Raw genomic sequence first — 26,279 nt, 5'->3', positions numbered from 1 at the left:
CAAGCTCAGTAGCCAGCCAGTCCCCGCGACAGACGCTCGTCCGTCAGACGACATCCACTCTTTAAAATTACGCGACGAAAAAATCAACAAATGTTCTTGTGATGACAGTGTTTTCTCTGCTTAAATGTGATGTGATAAAAACTTTTCCTGAACTTTGTGAGGATGTTTGTCTTAGCAGTTCTCAGCCTTCTTATACAAGGTAAACAACGTTTTGTGGAAAACAATGCGAAGTTTTTTTGGTTTTGAATTTGTTTATCAAGCCACTTTCTGGCAAAGGGATTAATAATTAATACTTTAGCCGTACTGCTTAAATCAAATGGGAAAACAAGTACTTCCTAGCAGATTTCCAAGTAGACGTTTGTAAAGTTAGTGACTAAGTCTAGTTTTAGTAGGTATCTATTTCAATTTTTCTCGTGCAATGTAATAAGAACGTATTGAATCACAAAAACTTGCACCAAACCGTTTCAGTGAAGTCCTTGTACTTATATAATATAATACATTTAAAACAAGCATTCGTTTTTTTAACCGACTTAAAAAATGTGTATTTGTTATTACATGAATAATTACAACAGTATTAGAATTATAATAAACAACAAACATGCCCCACGTTGGGCGCCAAAATGATTACATATGTACACATAATCTAAAATTAAGGCGTGAATGGCGTGATATTATAATTTTAAATAACCAGTAAAAAATTCAGAAGCCGATAATTTATAATAATGATTTGTTTGTCCATTAAGCTCTTAGGTGTCACTATGTACTTGCAACTAAATTATAATTCGCATATTGATAATTTATGTAAACGTGCATACAACAGGTTAGGAATGATCCTTCGTGTCGGACAGCCCTTTAAGTGGCCAAATACTTATAAATCATTATTTTATTCTTTAGTTAGGAGTATCCTCGATTTCGGGAGTGTAATTTGGACATCACAATACCAAGTCCATGTTGACCATTTGGAGAGAATTCAAAACATTTTCTTAAAATCGCTAAGTTATAGAACAGGTACTTATTTTATAAATTCTACGTAGTACGTACGCACTAACCGTAAGATATACTTAGACGTTATGTATTTGTTTAAAATTCTAAAATTTTAAACAAATATATAACGTCTAAGTATATTTTCTAAAATTCTAAAAAATATTATGAATTGTCCTAATCTCCTAAGATTAGTTACTTTCAATTGTTCGCATCACGATCGCTGTTTTATATTAGTTTTTTCTGCCAAAACCTATTCCAGGCATACCTTTTTCAGACGAATTCTTAGTTAGTATAAGAAACATCTAATCGAAGAAAATTGCTTCAAAATTCGTTGGCTAGTCTAAAAAATATAGTTAAATGTAAGTTGTTTTACCTTAATCTCTAATCTGTACAGATATTTTTTTTCTATCTGATATAAATATGCATTAGCTATAATTTTACTTATTTCAGTTAACATAATTTATAATTATGAACTTCCAGGTCTCTTTGTTGTATTTTTCTTTTGTTGCGGTACATCTTTTGTATTGCATTTTTGATACGTTTATATGACTGTCTGGTTTCTAAATAAATAAAAAATAGCTAAGCTAAAACTGTTTTGCATTTCGCACTCGGTGTAGATATTTTCCGTCGACAGCTTTGTCGGCAATAACGAAGTTACTGGGTCCATGCCAAGGCGTCCCGAGCGAATCTGAGCGAACCTGCACGTCGCGCTAATTTCCGGGCCTAATAAACACCTTTGAAGATTTTAAAGTTAGAATTCACACTTTTATACTGTGAGTGGGGTTTTAAAATATTGCACGTTTAAAAATACTTTGTAGGCTAAAATATTATTACCTACCGTTTCCAATTATCGACATTGAACTTAGAAACTAATTTAAATTACCTAATTTTTACTTAAGTGAAAATAAACGAAAGAATAACAATTAAATAAGTGTACATTGGTTGGTAATGAATTTAGATAAATACGTCTGATATTGTTCTGCATGTTAGATTATATAATGATTAGATTTAGAACTTAGATTTAAGGAATTTTAGTAAGTAGTTATATTCAAATACAAATTATTATATTGTTCATGAATAAATAAATAATAATAATAATACATAGAAAGAAAGAGTGAGACCTGCGTTTTTGGACCAAGGACCAAGCCAGAGAGTTCAGTTCAGTTCAGTTCAAATATACTTTATTCATGTAGGCCTAGCAACAAGCACTTATGAATAGTAAGACAGTATTACATATAATTATGTTAAGCTAATTATCAGAGCAATTTATTGATGTTGTAAATATTATTCCATATATAATACTAATGAATATAATTCATAGATCAAATTTAATACTGATTTGATGGTCCCGGGTTCAAATCCTGGTAAGGGCATTTATTCGTGTGATGAGCAAGGATATTTGTTCCTGAGTCATGGGTGTTTTCTATGTATTTAAGTATTTATAAATATTTATATATTATATATATCGTTGTCTAAGTACCCTCAACACAAGCCTTATTGAGCTTACTGTGGGACTTAGTCAATTTGTGTAATAATGTCCTATAATATTTATTTATTTAATACTAAAAATCAAAGTAGTGTCGCATCAGGAGCTCAAAACAGTGGCAGAGAAGAGAGAACTGGCGGTTACTCCACCGACAAGAGTCAGGCTCTTAAGAATTTTGATGATGTTGATGACATATAGAATATATAAAATTAATATATATATTAAATACATGAATTAAGAAAACTATTTTTTATTAGTTTGTCGATTTATTATATAATAATACTTATATAATATAATAATTATATAGACTATTATAAATGATAGGTAGATAGATTTATTTATTTCTCATTTTTTTTTATATGAGTTCTTTATTTAACATAATTTAGTACAATGTAATTACTTAATCTAGTGTACATTTCCATCCTAGACAGTAATAACAATAAATTAATACAGTTTAGTGGGCTATAGGCGCTCATTATAAACTTTTTAACAACTTAGTGTTTATAACATTGCCATGGGTAAAATCATACTTACACTAAAGCTTAGAACAGCAGCATAACTATTATTACGTTCGCTCAGATATAGCTTACGTTTGTTGCATACATAATAACCACCTATAATTAAAACATTTAACGATTAAGCTAAACTAACAAATTTGATATAGTTTATAATTATAACGTAAACAAATAGACATGATTGTTAGTTGTGGGTAATCATAACAAAAGATAAGCATGCTAAGTGCATTATTTCTCATTAAAATGTACATGATACGAGTATTTAATATTTAACAATGCAAATGTCGCAATGTTTCTAAATAACATGAACTCACAAAAACATCGTCAGATTGTATAAGATATTCATATTGAAGCGCCTCTTCCGCCTCTCTATGACTACCGGTCAGGTTCCGAAATCTTGGAAGCTTGCTAATGTGCAACCAGTACCGAAAAAAGGTAGCCGGGCTGACCCTGCCAACTATAGACCGATTTCGGTCACTTCCATACTCTGTAAGAGTATGGAACGTGTACTGAATAACCGACTCCTGGCATACCTAGAAGCGAACGACCTGCTCAGTGACCGGCAGTACGGGTTCCGCCGAGGCCGGTCTACTGGAGATCTTCTAGCGTATGCCACCCACATCTGGAGTGAGGCCATCGAAAAGAATGGAGAGGCTTTAGCCGTCTCTCTAGATATATCGAAGGCTTTTGACAGGGTCTGGCACGAGGGCCTTATTAGCAAGCTACCGTCCTTCGGTTTTCCCCCTAGTTTTTGTGACTGGGTATCAGACTTTCTGAGGGATCGATCGATTCGTGTGGTCATTAATGGCTGCTCGTCCGATCCATTGGCAATCAATGCCGGAGTCCCTCAGGGGTCCGTGCTTTCAGCGACCCTTTTCCTGCTCCACATAAACGACCTGCTGAAACCAGGTACGTTCGGATATGCAGATGACACTACGGTTGTTGAAAGCTACATACCCAATTCACGAGCTAGTGGAGTCCAAATACAGGCGCTCAGGGAGGCAATGGTCGAACGCATGAACGTGTCACTAAAGGCAATCTCTGATTGGGGTGAAGCCAATTTGGTCTCGTTCAATGCTAGTAAGACCCAGGCGTGTCTTATCTCCGCCAAACGGAGTCCATTCCATCTGACTCCTACTTTCCGAAATGTATCCCTTCCGATAACCGACCATCTTGAGCTTCTCGGAATCTCGCTGACTTCGAAACTCAACTTCGGCCCGCACATCGAGTCGAAAGCGCAGTTAGCAGCAAAAAAGCTGGGCATCCTCAACAAGGTGAGGCAGTATTTTACACCTAGGCAACTGCTCGACCTTTATCTAGCACAAGTGCGATCGTGTGTGGAATACTGTTCGCATCTGTGGGATGGTTCAGCAAAATACCAGCTTGAGGCGCTCGAGTCAGTTGAGAGGAGAGCCAAGAGAATCATTAATGATGACGATCTGACGAATGCTCGACTCCAAAGTCTGGAGCATCGTCGCAAGGTTGCCAGCCTAACGATCTTTTACAGGATACATTTCGGAGAGTGTGCCGAGGAACTGCACAACCTTATTCCTCCGTCCCCATTTCACCATCGGACTACCAGACAATCGGCACTCCGGCACCGCTTCATGGTAGGTATTCCACAAATACGCACGAAGCGTTTTGCTTCAACATTTCTTATGCGAACTGCCAAGGAGTGGAATGCCCTGCCCGAGTCTGTGTTTCCGCATGAGTACAATCTGGGTCTCTTCAAGGCTAGGGTAAATAGGTATCTCATAGGTAAGCGTGCTCCACCGTAGACCGCATCATCACTTACCATCAGGTGAGATCGTGGTCAAACGCTTGCCTATCGTTGTAAAAAAAAAAAAAAAAAGATAATAATAATTCATAAAAAAAAAATTAAATATTAAGGAAAAAATAAATAATAAAAAAAACAAAATCAACAATCAAATAAACATACTAAATACACTGCCAAAAAATTACCTACCTATGTCAAAAATTTAAACAATGTTAAAAAAATTAAGTGCAAAAGTAACTGTCTGTCTGCCTGTTACCTCTTTACGCTAAACCGATATAGGTCAAATTGGGTATGGAGATAATTTGAGGTCCGAGGATTGATATAGGATAGTTTTTATAAATCAATCATCATCATTAGCATCATCCCACAGCGACGATATCGTAGACAGAAGCTAGTGTGTATATAAGCCTAATCGCTGACCAGTTACGGACCAGGAACTTCAATTGTGGATATTAAACTAATAATAACATTGTACGGTTTAATGTTTAATTATGCGCGAAAACAAGTCGGTACTGTAATAATCTACTTAATCTTTCTGGTTTAACACATTGATTGACTAGTAGAGAATGCCTTAAGGCATTAAGTCCGCCATTTGTACCTTCATGTATTGTGCAAGAAAGATTAAATAAATAAATAAATAATAATATCTAGAATTCGAGTTTGCTTGTTAATACTTTCAGAACCTTCTTGCTAATGTTGTTTAACTTAACCTCTTAATTAGAAGTGTAAATCACATCTTTAATGTCCGTTGAAACACTACTTCCATTGTCAAATTCATCCATTCCATCATCTTCATTATACTGATTTATTTTAGTAACATATAACATGTAGCATTTAACAGTTTTACGCTTTTGTACACATTAATTAAATCAGAATTTTAAACCCTCGTCGAAACGTTGGAAATAAAGGCAAATAAAATAAATTTATGATAGCCCCGCTAAAATTAATTTATAACTATAACTATCTATATCTATACTCTAAAAATCTATAACAATTCACTCCCTTTTTTTGGACAATTGTGCAAAAAGTAACAACGTGAGCACTATTCGTAATAGTACTTTTCATTTCTCATGTTCTGAAAGTGAATCGATGTTGTTCTAAAAATTGTGCAGAAAATTATACTTTTCTGCACTAGAACATTTTATTTTTCAAGTGTAGATAGAGTCCTGCAAGGATTACTTCATAAACTTAAAAATATTAACTGTCCCGTGTCTTTACATCCTTCTGCTTCTCACTGACCTGGTCAAAAGCCTCAATGAGTACGAGACCAACCAGAAGAGGGAGACACGCGTAAGTACACGAAGGAAATACCTACACTGTAAACTGCAGCTTAAACTTCTCTCATTGTGCAGAATTTCAAATTGTCTTCTTTACTCATTGTGCAGAACTTCAGAGTGTACAGCTCTACAACAAGTAAGTAAGTAGAGTCCCAGTGAATGGAGGAACATCACTAGCATTGATATCTTAAAAACAAATTGAAAACATTGATGTTGAAAGAGTGCTTTTATTCTACGGAGGAGTTTGTGACCTACTTTAGTAATTTGCCTACGTAATGATGGTTGGTAATTAATTTAGATAGATTTAGAACTTAGATTTAAGGACTTTTAGTAAGTAGTTATATTCAAATACAATTATTATATTGTTCATGAATAAAAAAAGGGAAAACGATGATTTTTAGATTTTGTGAATGTCATCTCGCTTTGTGTGGTAGGCCACAGCGCAGCGGATGTCATTCCAGATCTAGAGCAGAGCCCAACTGGGGAAGTACCTTACAGAAAACCGCAGCCAAATAACACTAGACCCTACTCATAGTGTTGTGTTCCTGCGGTGAGTAAGGTTGCTAAAGCTCAATGAGGGGGGAGGGGATTAGGGTCGGCAACGCGCATGTATCTCCTCTGGAGTTGCAGGCGTACATAGGCTACGGAGACTGCTTACCATGAGGCAGGCCGTATGCTTGTTTGCCACCGACGTAGTATAAAAAAAAAGATACTTATACCGAAATTGTCAATTGAAAGTACCCTCAAGAAATACTATAAAAGTTTATATTTAAAGTTTGTTTTATTAAATACACATGTATTTATTTAACTTCCCTCGACTTTGAAATGAAAAGTAGTGTTTGACTAGGGTGAAAGGGCACCATTTCAGTCTCAGACTACCTCGATAGAAATGAATGCCTTTCATCCCTTGGTTAACAATCTACTACTTCTTCTCAATTGTTATAGGACTCCTTGCTAAATGTCCTAGTCAACTGGTAGTTTCAGACATACGTTGTATAATTTCTCCCCATTTTATGCAATTGCATTATGTCACTCATTACTTTAAAATAATTGTTTTTAGGGTTTCGTTGTGTTTCGAAACCCTTATACTTTATTCGCAATGTCCGTCTCTCCGTCCGTCCGTGCCTTTGCTCTGTGATCATTACAGCTAGAAAACTGCAATTTGGCTCACATTAATTACGACAAAACGGTAAAATTTAAACATTCGAAATGATTTTATTTTGCTTTGACCCAATAGTGTTGATTGGTTTTTCAAAATGAATGTCTTCATGAACTATTCTTTGATAAAGTTTAATTTTCCGGAAATAATTGCTCCGAATAAAGAAATATATGTGTTCTTCGATTTTTTTTAATTAAAGGAAAACTGGAAAAAAATCGTTCTTTCGAAATACCGGTTTTATCGCTGTGACCAAATGAGCTGCAGAAACTTACACGTGCGAATTTTGCCATTCTGTTACATACAACGGTCCAGGATCCAGGTCTCAGTCGCTCTGACGGGAAGAGACCTGATGGTTGGTAGAGGACTTCTGGCCGATGGGTGTGATATTTCGGCAATGTCATGAGAATCTGCTAAATCCCGCACCAGAACAGGTGGCACAACAGAAAACTGCGTCGCCATAATGATTTTTAGATTACTATGATTTTTATTATTGTATGTAAGTATTTGTAAGGTATGTATTTAGATACCTGAAAATCTTCTTCTTCCTCGCGTTGTCCCGGCGTTTTTGCCACGGTTCATGGGAGCCTGGGGTCCGCTTGACAACTAATCCCCAGAATTGGCGTAGGCACTAGTTTTTACGAAAGTGACTGCCATCTGACCTTCCAACCCAGAGGGTAAACTAGGCCTTATTGGGATTAGTCCGGTTTCTTCACGATGTTTTCCTTCACCGAAAAGCGACTGGTGGTGGTTCCTAAAAACTCATTGGTTCGAACCGGGGTTTGAACCCGCGACCTCCGGATTGAAAGTCACACGCTCTTACCGCTAGGCCTCCAGCGCTTCCTTAGTTGCCTAGTTACCAAGTTAAATTAAATTAAATATCATTTAACTTGGTTGCCTGGAAGAAATAGAAATGCTTGGTGTGGGATGCAAAGTGCGTCAGCACTTTTGCGGCGTCGCATATACCGTAAGAGCGGCAGGGGCAGTTGCCGAGTTGGCTGCGGTTCGCAAGCTGGAAAATTACTGGTACGAAACAGTTGCTTATAACTTACTGAATGCTCAAGCTTGATCCTGCTCACGTCTCCTGAATCACCCTGTATATGTTGGCCCTCTTGCGGTACAAACTTTTTGGGGTTCTGGTCCTACCTGATGCAAAGGTTATCCAACGCGGCGAAAGTGATGGGTAGTTTTGCATCGGGCGATCAGTTTATATTAGCTTATGAGTAATTTAAGTTTATTTTTTTTATATTTAAGTATTTGGATTGAATGTTATCTTACATTGTTTATGAGCTCCCGATATTTTGACGTAGTTACATGGATCTTATTCACGGGTAACTACGTCGAAATACGGGAGCTCAAAAACAATATAAAAGATAATCACGGATTTAAGTCCAGTAAAACTAACCGTGAATCATTCAAAACTGTTAAGAGACTGTCAACACCCAATGTCCTTGAAATTGATGTTACTTAAACAGTTTTTTAAGAAAGACTATTTGTTTTAGTCAAGTAAGAAAAATATATGTTCATATTAATTATATTTCAAAGACCGTGGTTGTACTCGATACACGATTGAACGAAATCGGCTCGATAGAAAATAATTGCAAACATTGGTCTTAAAATCACAATTAAACGGTTTTATGTCTTTATTGTTTTGACTTATGGGTCTGCAATTAAAATCACAATTTCAAAACATTTATATCTAAACCGTGGTTGAGTAAAATATTACACTAATAATCCACTTTTTTTATTTAAATATATTTCTTATTATTCCCTTGCCCAGGCCCAGTAACATGCGACAGTGCTATCTCATTTACTCCGATACAAATAGACTGTGTGCGCGCTTTAGGTATTGACAGCCTCTTAACATAGACAAATTGTAGTGCCAAGTTCAACTGACGCCACGCAATCTAAAGTTAAATAAAACGCAGGTCGGACATAATAAAACGGTTTAAATTCCTTTTATACTGCCGAGTCTTATTTTCTGCAGATTCAATAAAAAGCTTAATATAAATCCCGTGAGACGTTGAAATTATTTCCGCTCCAAAATTCGCGTGTTTTTATCTACTTATGAGCTTTAGCGTTTTTTAAATCATAATCCTGATTTTGGATAAAATCCATTTGATCCAGAAGTTTGAAGAAAAGTAATGGGTTTGTATTGTTTTAAGTTTGATAAAATTTGAAGCGTTTGAGTTTTTTTTTAATACTACGTCGGTGGCAAACAAGCATACGGCCCGCCTGATGGTAAGCAGTATCCGTAGCCTATATACGCCTGCAACTCCCGCCCCTCGTTGAGCTCTGGCAAACTTAATCATCGGCAGGAACACAACACTACGAGTAGGGTCTAGTGTTATTTGGCTGCGATTTTCTGTAAGGTGGAGGTACTTCCCCAGTTGGGCTCTGCTCTAGATCTGGAATGACATGTGCTGTGCTGTGCCCTACCACACAGAGCGAGATGACATTCACAATGCCCATACCTCTCTTGTGGACGTAGTTTAAGGACGTACCGGGGTCCAAAATCCATTATGTATATTGTTATTAAATAAATATTTTTAAAATTTCCTACTTATTATTAATTTTAATCTGACTGGAAATGAGGCACCTGGCTTGTCAAGCAATTAAACATACTTAAGTAACTTGAGCTTGGAACTAGTTTTTCTAATTATACATACGGTTATTAGGGTATGCTTGTCGTGGCAGTAATAGCAATTTATTATTATTTCACCCACGTACTGTACCGAACACGTAGTAAATGGGAGTAGAATGTAACAATAATGCGATTTATTTTTGTATTCTAGCGTTGTCGATATAACTTTAAAATAAATCTTGGTTCTTAGCTTAGATTCACTATCCTCCTTTGAAGTGATAGAAATAGAGTCTTAGGAGACCTTTCTTATCTCCAAAATTAATGGATTATTCTAGAAAGTATACATCTCTTTTATATTGTAGTAATTATTTGTTTTAAGATTATCATAATGTATTTACCCAAGTATTAACTGTGATATTTATAAATGTTGCTACATATATGTTTTTCATGTTACTATAATAATATGATTCCTGTAAACGCTGTACTGACTTCTGAAAGAGCCCTTGAAACCCACGAATATTCCTTTTGAATAAAGGTAAGGCAATAAGATCGTTAAACATTAAATAAAAAAATGTATAAAAAATACTAGTCTAGAGTGTTTCTAGAATAAAATTTACATGTAACTTATCTTTGTCAAATTCATAATTATTCAAATAAAGTATATAATGAATCATTTCAAGTTACAATTAATCACGGTGTTTTATCATTCATGTAGTCTAAGTGTGGTATAATTAGCTTAAGAAATAAATTTGCGGTCCATTATTTAAATTTATTAAAAGAAAATTTAGTGATGTTACTGTAAAGTTTATTACAAAACAAATTTTTACGATAAATTAAATGTTATAGGTGCTATTCTAATTTTAACCAATGCTTACCATCGAACTTATCTGCTCGCTCTTTGTTAGAGGGCCAAAATATCTCGGGTGTAATTTGCTGTTACTTCCACCTAGTTTAAAAACATTCCACTTTTCATTTCAACTATGAATAAAGTACAATTCATATGCATTCCATTAACAAGATAACATGGAATCCTTTTATTTAATTTACGAATCATAAGGCCTTCTGAATATGTAGATAAAACAGGCATTCTCAAGCAGATATTCTAGTATAGTAGATTGTTAACCAATGGATGAAATGCACTCATTTCAGTCGAGGTAGTTTGGTGCCGGAACCAATGAGAGCGCCAATTGCACGAGAAATGATGCCTTTCACTCGAGTCACCGATTTAAAAACCGACATTTTTGTGACTGACTGATTAATTTTTGAGGGCAGCACTTACCTAATTATTTAAGTTAAATGGGTGTACCTTTACTCCCCTCAATTACTAACGAACACCCCTTAATGGCTACAATAATAGCCTAGACCCGCAATCTGATCCTAGGATACCACAAAATGCTCGCTCAAACATCTAGTTGGCGTGTTTCATCTACTTTAGCGAGAACTTCACAGATTAAGCTAAATTTAGACAAGGTTTAAACAAGTTCCCCCTGTATTGGGTACTTGTCTTAAATAATTGTTGCACAGTCCAGTTTGTAGACGCTGGGGAAATAAACGTAGATAGAATAGATTTAATTTTCCCGCCGCTCCGTCAAGTGTTTATTTTTCATTACGGTTCAGAGCATGGTGTTAATAAACTTTATTATTTTAATGATAGTAATATTCAAAGAAATATATATAACACTCATTTTCAAATACTTTATTTACAATAACAAAATATATAATGGATATATACGGAGGATTAGGTACTATAACTAGCTTATACCTAAAATAGGCCCTTGAGACATTGTAACAAGAATGCTGGCATTATTTCCACGTTGTATGATACTGATACGTTGTGCGAAGAAGCCGCCAGCTCTTCGGTCACCCGTCACGTCAACCAGACATTTCGAGATTTCTCGAAAAGACTTGTGCGCGCTGGGACCCCATGGACCTAGAGTTTCAACGCCTGTTGAAATATTGGTTGTTAAACAGTATAAACAAGGTGCAAAACCCTGAATTCACCCTAAACTTTTTTGAAATTTCTCTTCTGTAAAATCTTTGAAAGACTTCTTTACTATTTGCGCCTAAAATAAGGTCACAGTGACATTTGCCGTAGCTAGACTTACTTAGGCACTCAGCACACGGCGCGTAAGCGTATCGTAATACGCGCGTAGAACGAGAGCGCTACGAGCACGTACAAGTTCAAATAAGTCCGCACACGTAGCGTCGTCGTAGCTCAGCGTATGAGATTTCTGTCGCCATTACGACCGGCGCACCGTTAATACAAGCGTAAACAAACAAAACTTCTGACATAATCAAACAATGAAATACCTTCATCTGACAAGAAAGTAAAATCGTCGATACATCCGCCGAAGACATCTGACGCCAGTGACGCCATGATTTCAACTAATAGGATTTCACTTATAACACGATCACGCTAACGCGACGATTGGTGCGCAGAAGGCCTACAGCGAAACTCGTTCGACGTGTTGCCTCTCTGTCGCACTTGTAAATTCGTACATAAGTGTGACAGGGAGGCAACACGTCGAACGTGGTCGCGAACCAGCCTCAGCGAGGCCCTCAGAGCTCTACGCGTCTCGTACTCGTAACGTTTAAACGATACGTTGGCGCGTCGCTTACTTCTTTGATGCTAATGATGAAAATGTCAAATCTTCTTTCTGATTTCGTTTGTAGGAATTTGATGGACGTTACAAAAATAAGTCTTGTTTTATTTATATTTTGTATACAAATAAAGGTACAAATTTGTTGTATAATTATTTAATTAAAACTTACCTTTATTTACGATTAGTATTCATATATTATATATTTTGTTGCAGAATCGTTACCGCTCCGGATGGTGCGCGTGTCGGTGCCGGCGTACCGCGTGCGCGGGCAGCCGGCGCAGCTGGACTGCGACTACGACCTGGGCGACGACGCGCTCTACTCCGTCAAGTGGTACCGCGACAACGAGGAGTTCTACCGCTACATGCCCAAGTTCGACCCGCCCAAGCACGCCTATAAGATTGAGGGGATCAAAGTAGATGTGAGTATTTATTTCAGTGATCCTCAAAGCGGAATATGTAATTACGTCACTACTATCGGCTATGCCATGGCAACTTCTGGTTAGCCTTCCATAATATTTGCTCTGTTCCTTGCCACCCTCGTCCATTGGGCTAAATCTGTCATCAAATTGGAAACCAAACTTGTAGAAAACCATCGATTCCAATGACGGCGACCCCAGCATATTTTGGATTACGCCTGTGCCCGTTATGAGCTCTAATGTGGCTGGCCAGGCTGAACTAGGTCTTAAAGACCCTTTTGCAGGCGTTACAATAGAGTTGGCCAGACGCATTGTACGTATACGCGTAGGAGGGCTTCGGTCTCTCTTTGCGTTGTTAGCGTTTGACATCCAAGTTATTGAGGCGATTTTCCTCAAAAGATTTAACGTGGTTAAAGATGGTAGAGCGCCAAGATGACATGTCTAAAAAAATTATTTTTGCAGAATTCTGATATAGAGATGATATAGATATAAAATATAGAGTTTATTTGTTATTAGTGGTATATTTCGAACATCAAAAACTTAGTTCACTATAAAATTATGAAACAAAGCTTTACTTAATTGTACTTAGGATACGAACTATAGTAGGGCAGGGAAAAACACTGTTAACCCCGATTTTAATTTTTGAAAAAAATATATGTTAAACATTATTAAATTCTACATGAAATATGTAAATTTGATAACTGTCGCAATCTCGCATGTATTTTTTTAATTTTTCTGAAAATTTTCAACTCAATTTTTTACTTTTTTTTTTCAAGAGATAATTCAATTTTTTTTTCAGAAAACGGCCTTAATTCTATATACAATATACCCAAATTGCAAAGAATTTGGATTAGTACTTTGGCTGTAATAAAATAAAAATGTTTTTTTTGCATTAATTTTAAACCTGAAGCATTTGGGGGTTAATTTTTGGTGAAAGCACTACATATATATATAGGTTAATAATATAGTAAAAGGAAATTATTTTTTTCGCTAAGGGCAGTTTGGCCATGCTTACCCGGCTATACCCTTTAACATATTCACCAAACACCTTTTTGGTTATCCATTTTAAGTATGTTATTGTAAACTTGAACATCAAATATTTATTCAGCAAATAGGCCACTGGGGTACTTTTACATGTATTTTTTTTACAAACAATATAAATAACAAAATACAATTACACATATGGAATAAATGAATTATTAGATACTTTATTAGAGATGTAGACTGTAGTCTCTAAATGTCGAAATACACAAAAAAACTATGATAAAAATACAACCAACAAATACTAATATTTTTTGAGGATGTAAAAGTCTCTAAGTGTCAGAAATAAAATATAATTATAAAAAATATCATTCTATTATTATTAGAGACTTGAATTAATATAAAATAATAAATGATTAAACTAAAAAATAAATAATTAAAAGACAAGAAATTAAATCAGATAGACAAAACCGAATGACTCGTATAGTTGTAGGTAGTCGTGTTACGTGAGTTCCCTGGACAAAATGGCACTGGGACAATTATTTATACCAATATATTGCCCTAGTTTGACGCAGTGTACAACAGAGGGTAATAAAAAGATGTGTGGGTCGTCTCATAAATAACTTAGACGGCCGTGTGAATTACTGAGTAAAGTGCTTACCTAAGTTGTACTGAAATAAGAAAATCCATTTACAGAAATAAGTTACTTTGGACAGATAAAAAGTGTGAGAAAAAATATGCATGATCATTTCTGTTGGATAAAACTTTTTACACACCAAATTTTCAGTTTTTGACAACGCTTTTACATATTTTTTTACGATGGGACCAACCAAAAGCTCACGTTTCGTTTTATTAAAACATTAAACAGCAGAATTATTTAGATTTAGAATTATTTATTTCATAATGGCGTTACATTATTAATTGTTAAGCTTTATCAATTTATATGAATACGTCGTATTATGACCGTCAAAAACGACGTTTCAATGCTAAATTACACGATTCAGTTTCAGCTCAATTAACTAAGTAATTACCACTTTTTTGTCTTATCCAACGTATAATATACAAATAAACATGAACATGTAACATGTAAATGAACATGGACGCAATAAAATATATGAAATATGAAATATAATATAATGACAATAAGAAATCTATCATCTGTATAATAATATGACTATTTTCACTGCTAAAAACATTATTCTTCTATCTAATAGAGATAACAATCGTTTTAAAAATATTGAGAAGGGAAGAAGAAATCTTCCGAAACCCAATTATAATCTATTTTTGTCTTATAATATAAGAGCTCAGGCACTGACATCTCAGGCGCTGGAGTTAGCTTAATAAGATTATTTCTATTTAAAATAATTTCTATTCTTGAATTGGAGGTAATCTTATTGTTTTTACATTTCCATTGGTTTTTGAACATGATAGACAAATGTAGTATTATCTCAAAACAGATCATTGTCTTTTTTTCTCACAATTTCAATGGGACTTAATTGTGTATACTTTGCTTCCATTTTTTCAATTACGTTAAGGTATATAAATAAGAAATAAAACATTATGAGGTACCAGGTAACCGAGCAAAGGGTCTAAGGAATAATTATATATATAGTCGCGCGACAGTAGTATAAATAAAACACTTTATTGTACAGAAAGATACACAACATAGGAAAAAACATAAATTGTACTTTATTTGGGTGAATTCCCTTTTATACTACACTAGGACATAAATATACTTTTTATGTATAAATAGTCACACTATTATATATACATACATTTTGACTACATTTTTAACTGAAATAAATGGTTATATACCAAAAAAAAGCGACCAAACCCTCTAGTGGCCGAGGCCGGTATCGAACAGACCTGGCCACGGCAGTACCCGTCCCAAATCCTCGAGTATGTGCAAAAGGCTGTGCAGAAAGGCTAGGCGCATCATACTAATTTGTATTCATGAACATCAATTAAAACGAATATTTTGCTTTTAATTTTCTTTGCAGAGAGGAGGGTTTCTTAAATAATGTTTTCTTTACTTCCAACTTTTCTTTGACCTCTTCATATAAATCTACATCTCAATATTGCCTGGTCTTTTTGCCCCAGTATATGATTCGAAGTTACTTCACATTTTATTGGCCGCTCCCTCCACCTCAGCCATTGTGCGAATATATTCGGCAATGTCTTTGCACAGTTCTAGAACTAGCCCTTCTTCCCTTTTTTCACCTTGATTGACCTGCGAATTCACAAATTCAGCCACTATCGCAAACGATGTTGTGAAGTTAAAGGTTCTCCAGGAATAACCTTGCAGTCTTTAAAAAGTTTGAGAGCCTGCCTTATAAAACGGTATACAATTTTATTTTCGGCAGACACGGTGACTCGCCATTACAAAATGGGCCCCAACAAACATCATCTAGGATAGTTCAAGGGCAACACTGATGTGAGGGCTGGGGGTAGAAAGGTGTCACTGGACTTTAAATATAGCCAATTCGCTACTTACGTTTCCACATCTACTCTAGAGAACAAATAGCAAATAGCAAGTGAAGCAAAGGTCACCGTTTCTGCTTGGGGGAAAAATGCTTTCATATTCCTTTACAGGTTGCATCTCTCTACTGTTTCTCGTGAAATTTCTTGAGCAGGTTTAATAATAAAATATTATAATGTTTTGTCGATTCAGTTATAGGAAATTTTCCAAAATGGTTTAAGTAAGTAATGATATGTGGAGCCAATGATATTTTGAAGCCCTGTGATACGATTATTATGTACACCCTCAAATATTTTGTCGTTTCTTTAGGTAGCTAAATCTGATGACCGAAAAGTGATCCTACATCAAGTGATGCTGAAGACCTCGGGGCTGTACCGGTGCGAAGTGTCTGCAGAAGCACCAAGCTTCTCCTCGGCTGCTGGAGAAGGAAAACTAGAGGTTATTTGTAAGTATTCTTCTTACTTTAAGTACCGTAAAATCACCCAAGTATAGTCCAGTACAACAACTATGGTTCGCGAGTATTATTTCTGTTTCTGTGTATTCGGAATGAGGAAATTTGACCTACATCGCCAAAAGAATTGCGGAGCTGAAGTCGGAATGGGCCGGCCATATCTGTCGCAGGGATGTCGACCGATGGGGCCAGCGAGTTCTGTTCTAGAGACCTTAACTGGGAAGCCGGGGTGACGAAAAACCACATGTCAGATGGTCGGTAGACATTAGAAAGACGGCAGGGCTGACCTCACATAGAGAACATAGAGAACAACATGGAAGTCCATGAAAGAGGCATATTTTCAGCAGCAGTGGACGCTAATATGCTGAGAAGAAGGAGGTTTCTGTTTGGTTTTGTTCTTAAACTTATAAAAATGTTTAGTCTTATAACTACGATGTCGTAGTTCAAATACGTTCACACCTGAACAAAGATATTCGGGCTAATATTGGACTATATTTGGATGGTTTTACTAATTATTACAAGGTGATATTAAAATAGTTCCAACTGGCAAGTATTATAACGAAGTTTCCGGGTATCAATTTATTTGATTAAAATGACCCAATTACAAATAAACTTATTAAGGCTGCGTTTCAACCAAAGCTGTGCGAGATAGCTGAGCGGTGCGAGGAATGTTTCCACCAGAGGTGTGCGAGGTAGCCGAGCGGTGCGAAGATGTGTAGTGAGTAGTGAGTCTGTGCAGCGAGCGTTTTTTGAACCGCAGCTTCACTACTGCGGCAGTTTCGACATTACTGCCGAAAATCTCAAAAGTTACTGCTCGCAGTAACATTGTTTTGGACACTTGCGGCAGTCATGCAGTCGACTGCATTAATGCAAAAAATGCCAAAACGTCAATTTATAGAAAAAAATATATTAAATTTTACGTTTCCTGTAGTAATGTCGCGCTGCAATACTGCAGCTGCGATCGGAATCAACTTTAATGTTTTCTCTCGCGTCCGTACCCGGCAACACATCCCTCGCAGATAGTCCCCTATGCCGAGGATGCATGGAGACAGAAGATATTGGGTTGGCAAGAGTAGCCAATCCCCCAGCTCCCCCTTCCTCCGTCACGCAAAATAGACCTCAGTCGTCGAGTTGTGGAAAATCGCCCGTATTACAATACAATACATCCTCTCCTTCACTTGTTTTGTATGTACAAAAACCTCGCTCCACTGAATGGTTTCTACTAGAGCTGAACTAAGCGAGAATAGGGAAATGAAGCGTTTCCATTGGTTTAAGTCAAACACAAACCTCGCTACGCGTCCTCGCGCAGCTTTGTTGAAAACGCACCTTAAGAGTTAAATAAATTACCCGCTTTTTTTAATTCCCCTAATTTTGGGTACGAGTATAACAAATGACTTTAGAGAAGAAGTAGGTAATTGTAACACAACGAAACTTAATAGACTTGGTTTTTTGTGTCGCTAGCTTGGGGTAGTAAACCTTTTTAGGGTTCCGTAGCCAAATGGCAAAAAACGGAACCTTTATAGATTCGTCATGTCCGTCTGTCTGTCCGTTTATTACTTTATTCTTACGATCGTGCGTGGCATTAGTCAGTACCATCAATTTTGAGTGTTGTATCAATTTTTTTACTTTTGCCTCCGTCTTTTTAGATTTACCAAGGGAGGGACCTAAAATAACTGGAAATGAACAAGAGAACAGAAGAGGGCATTCAATATTTCTAAACTGCACGTCGGGGAGGTCATACCCAGCAGCCGTGCTCAGTTGGGACATCGATGGGGAAAAGGTAACTATTTATCATATTACCCATTCTGCAAGGCCGTGGCCACTATTTGTCATACGTAATCAAATAGGGTACATTAAGCAAGACAACATTCAAAACATTCGTGATAAACACACAAATAGATGCCCATAGCGAGATTTGAATCCAACTTCATATGCAGTGTCACTAGTGATTATTTACTAGCATCTGCCCGTGACTTTTTCTGCGTGGAAGTATGATGACAATGATTGATAAATACTGCCATATGTCCCGGATATCAGACTATTTCCATACCAGATTTCATCTAAATCAGTTCAGTGGTTTAAACGTGAAGAGGTAACAAACAGACCGAGAGAGATTATTTTGCTTTTATTATATTAAATTAAAAGGGACTAAATAAATTTGAGGATTTTAGGTTCTTGCTTTGGACTTAGAATATGTATTTGGTTCGAAGGAAGCATCAGATTGTTTTCGTGAACAAAATGTTGCTCATTTAGTTTTTTGTCAAGGTAACAGACCCGGAGCTCCTAGTGGAGTATCCCCCGACGCTGCACGCGCACGGGCTGATGTCGTCGGCGCTGGGTCTGCGGGTGCCGGTGGGGAGAACTATGCAGGTGCGGTGCACGGCGCGGGTCGCGCCCGCCTGGAGGGAGGGCAGCGAAGCTGTTGTTGGGAACAGCCAGCTGGCGGATAGCAAGGAGGCCATGTTGCTCGGTAAGACTATTGACTTCTTGTCTACCAATCCTACCACCGATAGTAGAGTGGTCCTGCTTGACATAACAGACACTCACTCGATGACCACGAAGCTGATAGTGAACTCGCATTTTTACAAGCTTTTATTTAACTTGCATTGTATGTTTGTATGTATGTATATAATTATGTATGTTCGGGTCAAGTTGGAGGTCCAGATAAAAGATCTCAAAATTTTGCTACGCTTAAAAAAAAACAATACGTTCTCGATGGTATTTTAGACTATATTATTTAACATTTATCATGATTAATCAAAGATGGAAAAAGATTTGCCGGACAAGGAGTGAAAATTCGCAATAAGAAACCCCAAAAATTGTATGCACTTAACATTTTACGCTTCGTCTACACTAGCGCCCCTAGTGGCGAAATTAAACGCGATAGCCCACATTTCCTTATTCAAGAAATATATAGCGAATAATTTTCGATCGTATCGCGACTGTATCGCTGCAAAATGGCGTCGTATGTCTTGAAGCGCCCTATTCGGCAATTTGCGAGAAAGTAATTTCGCTCCGGACGACTAACGCGGGTTGACGGAAATGGAGCCCAGCTGCGACAACTTCGCAAAACTGTATCGACACAATTACGACCCTGGTTAACGTCTTAAGCCTGAGAATTGATAGTAAATTGTCTTAATGGGCGGAAGTATTGTTATTTATGTACAGTCCGATGTTTGACATGGGATTTGTACTCATTTATACTCTACGTAACTATTAACCATCAAATATGAACGTTTAAAGACAATGCAATATGAGCAATGCAACTTAATTGTTATTGAGTTTCTTAGCATTGCCTCGACGAGTATTATTTGCCGGTTGAAAGAAAAGTAAAAATACATAAATTGTCTGTGAAAAATTCATAGATGTCTATATTTAAGTCATATATTGTAATTGGCTTCACTTACCACTTATGTATTTTTGTCAGTCAAACAATTGAATGTGTCTTCAGTTTTTATATTCATACAGCTCTATTGTTCCAGTAAAGAGCTCAAGCGACGTGTCATCACCGAGCGTAATCCTGTTAACACTAGCCCTGGGCCTGCTCATCGCGCCGACGAAATCCGGGACGTGATAAATTATCTCCGGTCTTATATTAACAAACGCGATTTAGGCGAAACACTTCGATATTACTCCCAGAATAGACTGAGAGCCTCAATGTAAGAAAACTACGACGTCATATGTTATTTTGTAAGTAGGTAGTGACTGAAAATATTGGAAATAAGAAGAATTTTAAAAATTACTTCATGTTCGTAATTATATAGGGGCACGGTAGTGCCCCCGCCAAGACGAGCCTTAAATATTTTTTCCTAACGAATTAGACTGGATTATTACTTTTTGTTGAAAAATTGAGCGGCGTTCAAAGTTCAAACTATAAAATATCACTTGATTCGACATAACTCGTAGTGTATGCGGTAACCTATAGATGTTTCGATTTTTTTTATCCTTTACGCGATCTTTAGCGGTTCGTCAAAATGTAATAAGTCATATGTTTTGTTTTACACATTCCACATGTATGGAATACCGATAATTTATTTTACGACAATGCCATTTTACCGAAATTGTACACGCAGAAGAACCATTTCCAACTTAAACCTTTGACGAACTGCATGCTGCCAGAAAAATGGGTTAAGGTAGATAATAGTCGCAAAGACTTTGCAAAGACAAAGTTATTTCAATAAAATGTTAGGACATATCAAAATAGTAAATCTTCACAGTTATAACTATCTCTTCTTCTTTATCTTCGCCTCATCCCGTTACACGGAGTCGGCTTTCCTAATCTTGAGACGCCACTTACAGTCTGTATCTTTAGGTATTTAAAAAAAGGTAAACATAATCTACCCTCAAATGGCTTCTTAAGGCAGTTGAGGGTAGATGAAAACATTACATGATCAAATAATGTAGGTTTAAAGTCAGGTCGTTCAGTGACAGATCCAGGCGGTTTTATATTTGGTTGGTTAACCATTGAATATTAAAACTACCTAACTTACCTTTTTTTAAATACCTAAAGATACAGACTATAGTGACAAGACTGGACACACAATTATAACTATATAAACATAAATTATTCCATAGTAATAGACAAACCTACGGAATTTTAATATAATTATATTTTTAATTGCCATAAACCCGTTAATGTGATTTAAAGTGTCATATTTGGAAAAAAAACATGCAATCGATTAAAATTCTCTTGTAAAACTTGTCCGGGCAAACAATATTAAGGTCGACAAAAAAACAGGGGTTTAATAGTCAAATCAACATATTTGTATACGTTTGAACATCGCTACTTATGATGATTTTTTAACAAGTTACCACCATATTTAGACGGGTAACCTGTGTAAAAATTAGAACCGGCCCGATTCGACCAATGATTATAAGAAGTCACAGCGTTACGATGCCGATCTATCAGTGTCAAAAATGGCGTTTTTGGTTAAAGAAACACACTTTTGATACTGACAGATCGGTATCTTAACGCTGTGACTTGTTATAACCATTGTTCGAAACGGGCCGATCCGTTTTGGCGAAAAATTGATCTTCCCGTCAGTTTATTTTCAAAACTTGATCATCTTTTTTTAAAGTGTCTATTAACTAGTTTCGAACTGTAATTATTTAGATACATTTTTCACTTTGGTTTCCCAGTCTACGATATCAGGAAAATCTAAAAGTACTTACTTGCGGTCTACGGGAACTTGGCGTAGTTTTTACTACGAAGACTTAGTAAAGACTTGTTCTACGAACTAATATTAATTTTACTGTTGCGAAGCGAACTTTAACAAGTTACTTAATTGTTGCTATCTAAGAAATGGTATTTTATTTCAAGGCATTCAAAATTTATCAAATATTTATACGTATGTAAATATAACATAACTTCGTTTAAATTATCATTTTCTATGATTTTGTCTTCGATACATATCTTATTATATTAAAAGGTATTATTTATTTTTATCGTTATCATAAAATATCAGAGAACTTTAAGTATAAGTACTATTTGTGTTGGTCGCATTGTTAAATTTAGGCAATCTTTTTACTTCAACTATTATAAAGTTGTCTTTGTGACATTTTTCGATTTATGATTTAACTCATCTGGTATTCTGCTTTGAGTCAAATAGATTTTTAGCAAATTCTTAGAACCCAAAATAGTATCCATCGAATAAAAAAAGGTATACGTAGATTGGCAAGTCAACTTTGTCATTAAAAAGGCGGCAAATTTGAACAATGTACGCACGTAAATTCGATCTTCTATAGTTATTTTGATTTGTGTAGCTTTTTCTACTGACAAAATTGGTTTTCCAGACTATTGGCCCAATTCGAACAGTGCTTTTGTAATGTCAGCGATACGATACCGATCTGTCAGTATCAACAGTGATATTTTGATTGAATAAATCTCACTTTAGATATCGGTATCGTATCGCTGTGACAACTTATAAGCATTGTTCGAATTAGGCCTTATTGCCCAATTATTTGTGTAATTTATAGTTTTTAAATAATTTTCTCTTTCATTGCAATGCAGATAACTGTGTAGTTATACGTGTAAATAGTTTTATGAAATGTAAATAGTAATCTAGCAAAGCCTTCCTAGATAAGTTAATATTTTGTAAAATGGATGTCAAAGCTGTATTTTTTTTTGTATGTTATCTAATTCGGTTTTAAAAAAATGCCAAAAATATATAAATATATGAAATTAACAACTCAAACGATGTAACTATATGGCAGAAAAAAAAAAACACTATTTAATTTAATTTGAAATTTACTGTGTTAAATAAAGAAAAACTGCAAATTCTACTACTTAAATGAGAATTAATTGTACAAATTGATGTATAGAATTCAAAATGAATTATATAAGTTTATGGTTTGAGAGTAATGATTGTAATGAATTAAGATTTTAGCTACGTTGTTAGTGCACATTTAACTTTATATTAAAAAATATATATTTTAAAGAATTTGTACAAAAGTTACGTACTAGTAAATATTTATATTGCAAAATTTCTGTCGTACATTTCTTCTTTTTCGTGGTTAATGATGATTAAACTTTTAAGGTTCTAATTAACAATGAAAAAAAAACATTTATGGCTTTCCATACAGAAGGGTACGTCCTTAAGCTTCAAGTGTAAAAAGGTCCGCTCAATCTGAAATTCCAACAGAAATTCTGATAAAATGTCCTTATTGCACATGAAGCATAAGGAGCCCTTCTCTGATGGAATGCCACTTTATTTACAAAAACCGGACAAGTGCGAGTCGGACTCGCCCACCGAGGGTTCCGTACATTTTAGTATTTGTTGTTATAGCTGCAACAGAAATACATCATCTGTAAGAATTTCAACTATCTATCACGGTTTATGAGCCTGGTGACAGACGGACGGACGGACAGCGGAGTCTTAGTAATAGGGTCCCGTTTTATCAATTGGGTACGGAACCCTAAAAACTACCTACCAATTGTATTTTTCCAATAAGCTTGCCTATTTTTTTGTAGTTCTGCTGTGGGTAGGTATTCTATCAAAATAATAAAATATATTAGATTTTCGTGATAAATTTGTATAGATTATAAGATATCAATTAAGTAAAGGGTAAATAAACATTTATACTTGTTCCATTTTTGTTGCTAATTTCCATATTCCCAAATGTAAATAATAATGTTCTACGTCACTTTTCGCTTTTGCTGTTTAAGAGTATAAAGCCATGGTTTATGTTAAAATAAACAACGTCTGTTGAATTATGTCGTTTTATTTTTATAAATAAATAATAAATATTATAGGACATTATTACACAAATTGACTAAGTCCCACAGTAAGCTCAATAAGGCTTGTGTTGAGGATACTTAGACAACGATATATATAATATATAAATATTTATAAATACTTAAATACATAGGAAACACCCATGACTCAGGAACATATATCCATGCTCATCACAAGAATAAATGCCCGAATAAAGGATTTGAACCCGAGACCATCAGCTTCGTAGGCAGGGTCACTACCCACTAGGCCAAACCGGTCGTCTATAGACAATATCACAAATATACAAAGTGCCCACGAGGAACCCGAGAGATTTGAACCACGCATTTCTGAGGCCAAAACAAAGAAAACATGAGTATATACCTATATGAGTTTAAATCAATTTCACAAAAAAAAAATGCCTTGCCTTATAATCTTTTATGTATCTTTGCCTATTTGACAATATCGCCATACGATTAAATAAATAACAAAAAAAAAGTCAGTTCAGTAGTGAAACACAACTTGCTAGACAAAAACTGATTTATTTTACTAGTGAGGGTACACTTTTATTAAACTATCTACCCGTAAGTTACATATACTACAACAGTATTATTAACAAATTGCTAATTTAAAATCGGCTTCTTGGGTCATTTAGCATACCTATTTGATTGTTTACAAGTATTCATAACTAAATATTTAAATCACTGGATAAAAAAAAAACTTTAATAGTATAATCTAAAGGAACAAAATAATTTACAGAGCTGCGTACCTACCGAGCGACAAATAGCCAATAAATGTAGCTTCAAATATTACTTTATTTAAATTGTATAATGTAAATATTTCTTGGTAGATACGTGTTCAATTCAAATGAAAAAAAGAACATATTAACAAAAGCTCCAGAATATTTCATAGAGGGCCTTTAGATTTATTCCACGGACTCAGTATATCTGTAATACAGCACGGGCGAGCGGGCTGACTGGAACACATCCTTGTGAAGGTACAAAGTACAATTTACCCTGACCATTTCGTACAAATCGTCAAAGCTGTTGGACTCTTTTGTCGGCTCCATGTTACGAGATATTTCGACCGTGAAGTGCGCACTTGAGTGGACTTGGATAGATATCTTGGGAGATAGATGTTTATTTATGTCTAAAGACTTTCTTTTAAGTTTTTGAGATGACTTGTATACGCTAGAAGCCTATTAGAGAATTACTAATTGATGTTATTAAGACGTAACTCACAGCTTGTCTCACTTTTGCGCCTTTAAATAAATACCATCGTCAAACGAATACACACAGCGAGTGAGTTAAAAAATGATATAAATACGATAAATTATTACATTTCACGAAAATTTTACCTTTCTTCTTTGAAACTGAGCCTACTAAAATAATTGTCCATATTTTTGAGTAGATATTTGAGTAAGTCTACGCCATGTTCTATGTGGGTAAATAAACTAAAATGAAATGAAATGAAACGAAATGAAATGAAATAACATAAAATAAAATAAACGAGATTGCGCTTGTGTTAACAAGTTTTTATTTATATGTCCATTCGTCCATCGTATCGGTCAATTTTCGAGTGCTAGTTGCTTGCTATTGAAGCGTGACAAAATAACTTGAGTCGATAAGTATGTACATTGAGCTGCGAAATTGCATGCAGAAATTATGAATGAATTCATTAATAAAGCCGCCATGCACTTTAACGGCTGATGGTACATTTAGCATCAAAAGTAGCCTATGGAACAACGCGCCAAAAGGTATTTGCCGCCCTGAAATGGCTGAAATACTTTTCTAAATTGGGATATATCTTTACAGTTCGCGTTTAAAAATATCTGTCATAGAGACATATATATAGAGACATATCCCTTAATTGTTAAGTTAGAAGATAAAGATAATGATAGATAGACGGTAGATACTTATACCGCGTAGTCTGATTCGCTACTTTTGATACTGACCGTATTCCCTACATATTGAGACGTCTATCTAGGTGAGTAGGTCCTCTATCAATTCAATCATTTTCTTACGTACAAATCTTCTACCTCGCGATGTCCTCGCGATTTTTGCCACAGCTCATGCCTGGGGTCCGCTTGACAACTAATTCCCAGAATTGGTATAGGCACTAGTTCTTACGAAAACGACTGCCATCTGACCTTCCAACTAGAGTAAACTAGGCCTTATTGGGATTATTCCGGTCACGATGTTTTTCTTCACCAAAAAGCGACTGGTAAATATCAAATGATATGTCGTACATAAGTTCCGCAAAACTCATTGGTACGAGCCGGGGTTTGAACTCCTGAATATTTAAGCGGCTTACGAATATGTGAACATAACAAGTACTTTACAACAACAATATATTGAAG

The 26,279-nt window shown here is 35.7% G+C and overlaps 1 protein-coding gene across 1 annotated transcript; it reads left to right on the top strand.

The window, feature by feature from the left end:
• LOC133520150 (uncharacterized) lies at positions 1-21,196 on the top strand. Its single transcript, XM_061854521.1, has 6 exons — positions 1-199; positions 12,596-12,801; positions 16,568-16,703; positions 18,356-18,489; positions 18,975-19,179; positions 20,192-21,196. Exons 1-6 carry the CDS (start codon positions 163-165, stop codon positions 20,281-20,283), a joined length of 810 nt encoding a protein of 269 aa, XP_061710505.1. The 5' UTR covers positions 1-162; the 3' UTR covers positions 20,284-21,196.
• The last annotated feature ends 5,083 nt before the right edge of the window (positions 21,197-26,279 follow it).

This window comes from Cydia pomonella, chromosome 7 (assembly GCF_033807575.1).
Source record: "Cydia pomonella isolate Wapato2018A chromosome 7, ilCydPomo1, whole genome shotgun sequence".
In the NCBI taxonomy this organism is placed as follows: Eukaryota; Metazoa; Arthropoda; class Insecta; order Lepidoptera; family Tortricidae; genus Cydia; species Cydia pomonella.
Note: the sequence above shows the minus strand (reverse complement) of the source record. Positions and strands in the feature narration are given on the sequence as shown.

Bases quoted from the DNA above. Each gene is read 5' to 3' on its own strand.
- LOC133520150 (XM_061854521.1), top strand. From the start codon at position 163: ATGTTTGTCTTAGCAGTTCTCAGCCTTCTTATACAAG. The intron at 200-12,595 runs GTAAACAACGTT...ATTTTGTTGCAG, and splicing joins TCTCAGCCTTCTTATACAAG to AATCGTTACCGCTCCGGATG. The intron at 16,704-18,355 runs GTAAGTATTCTT...CCGTCTTTTTAG, and splicing joins AGGAAAACTAGAGGTTATTT to ATTTACCAAGGGAGGGACCT.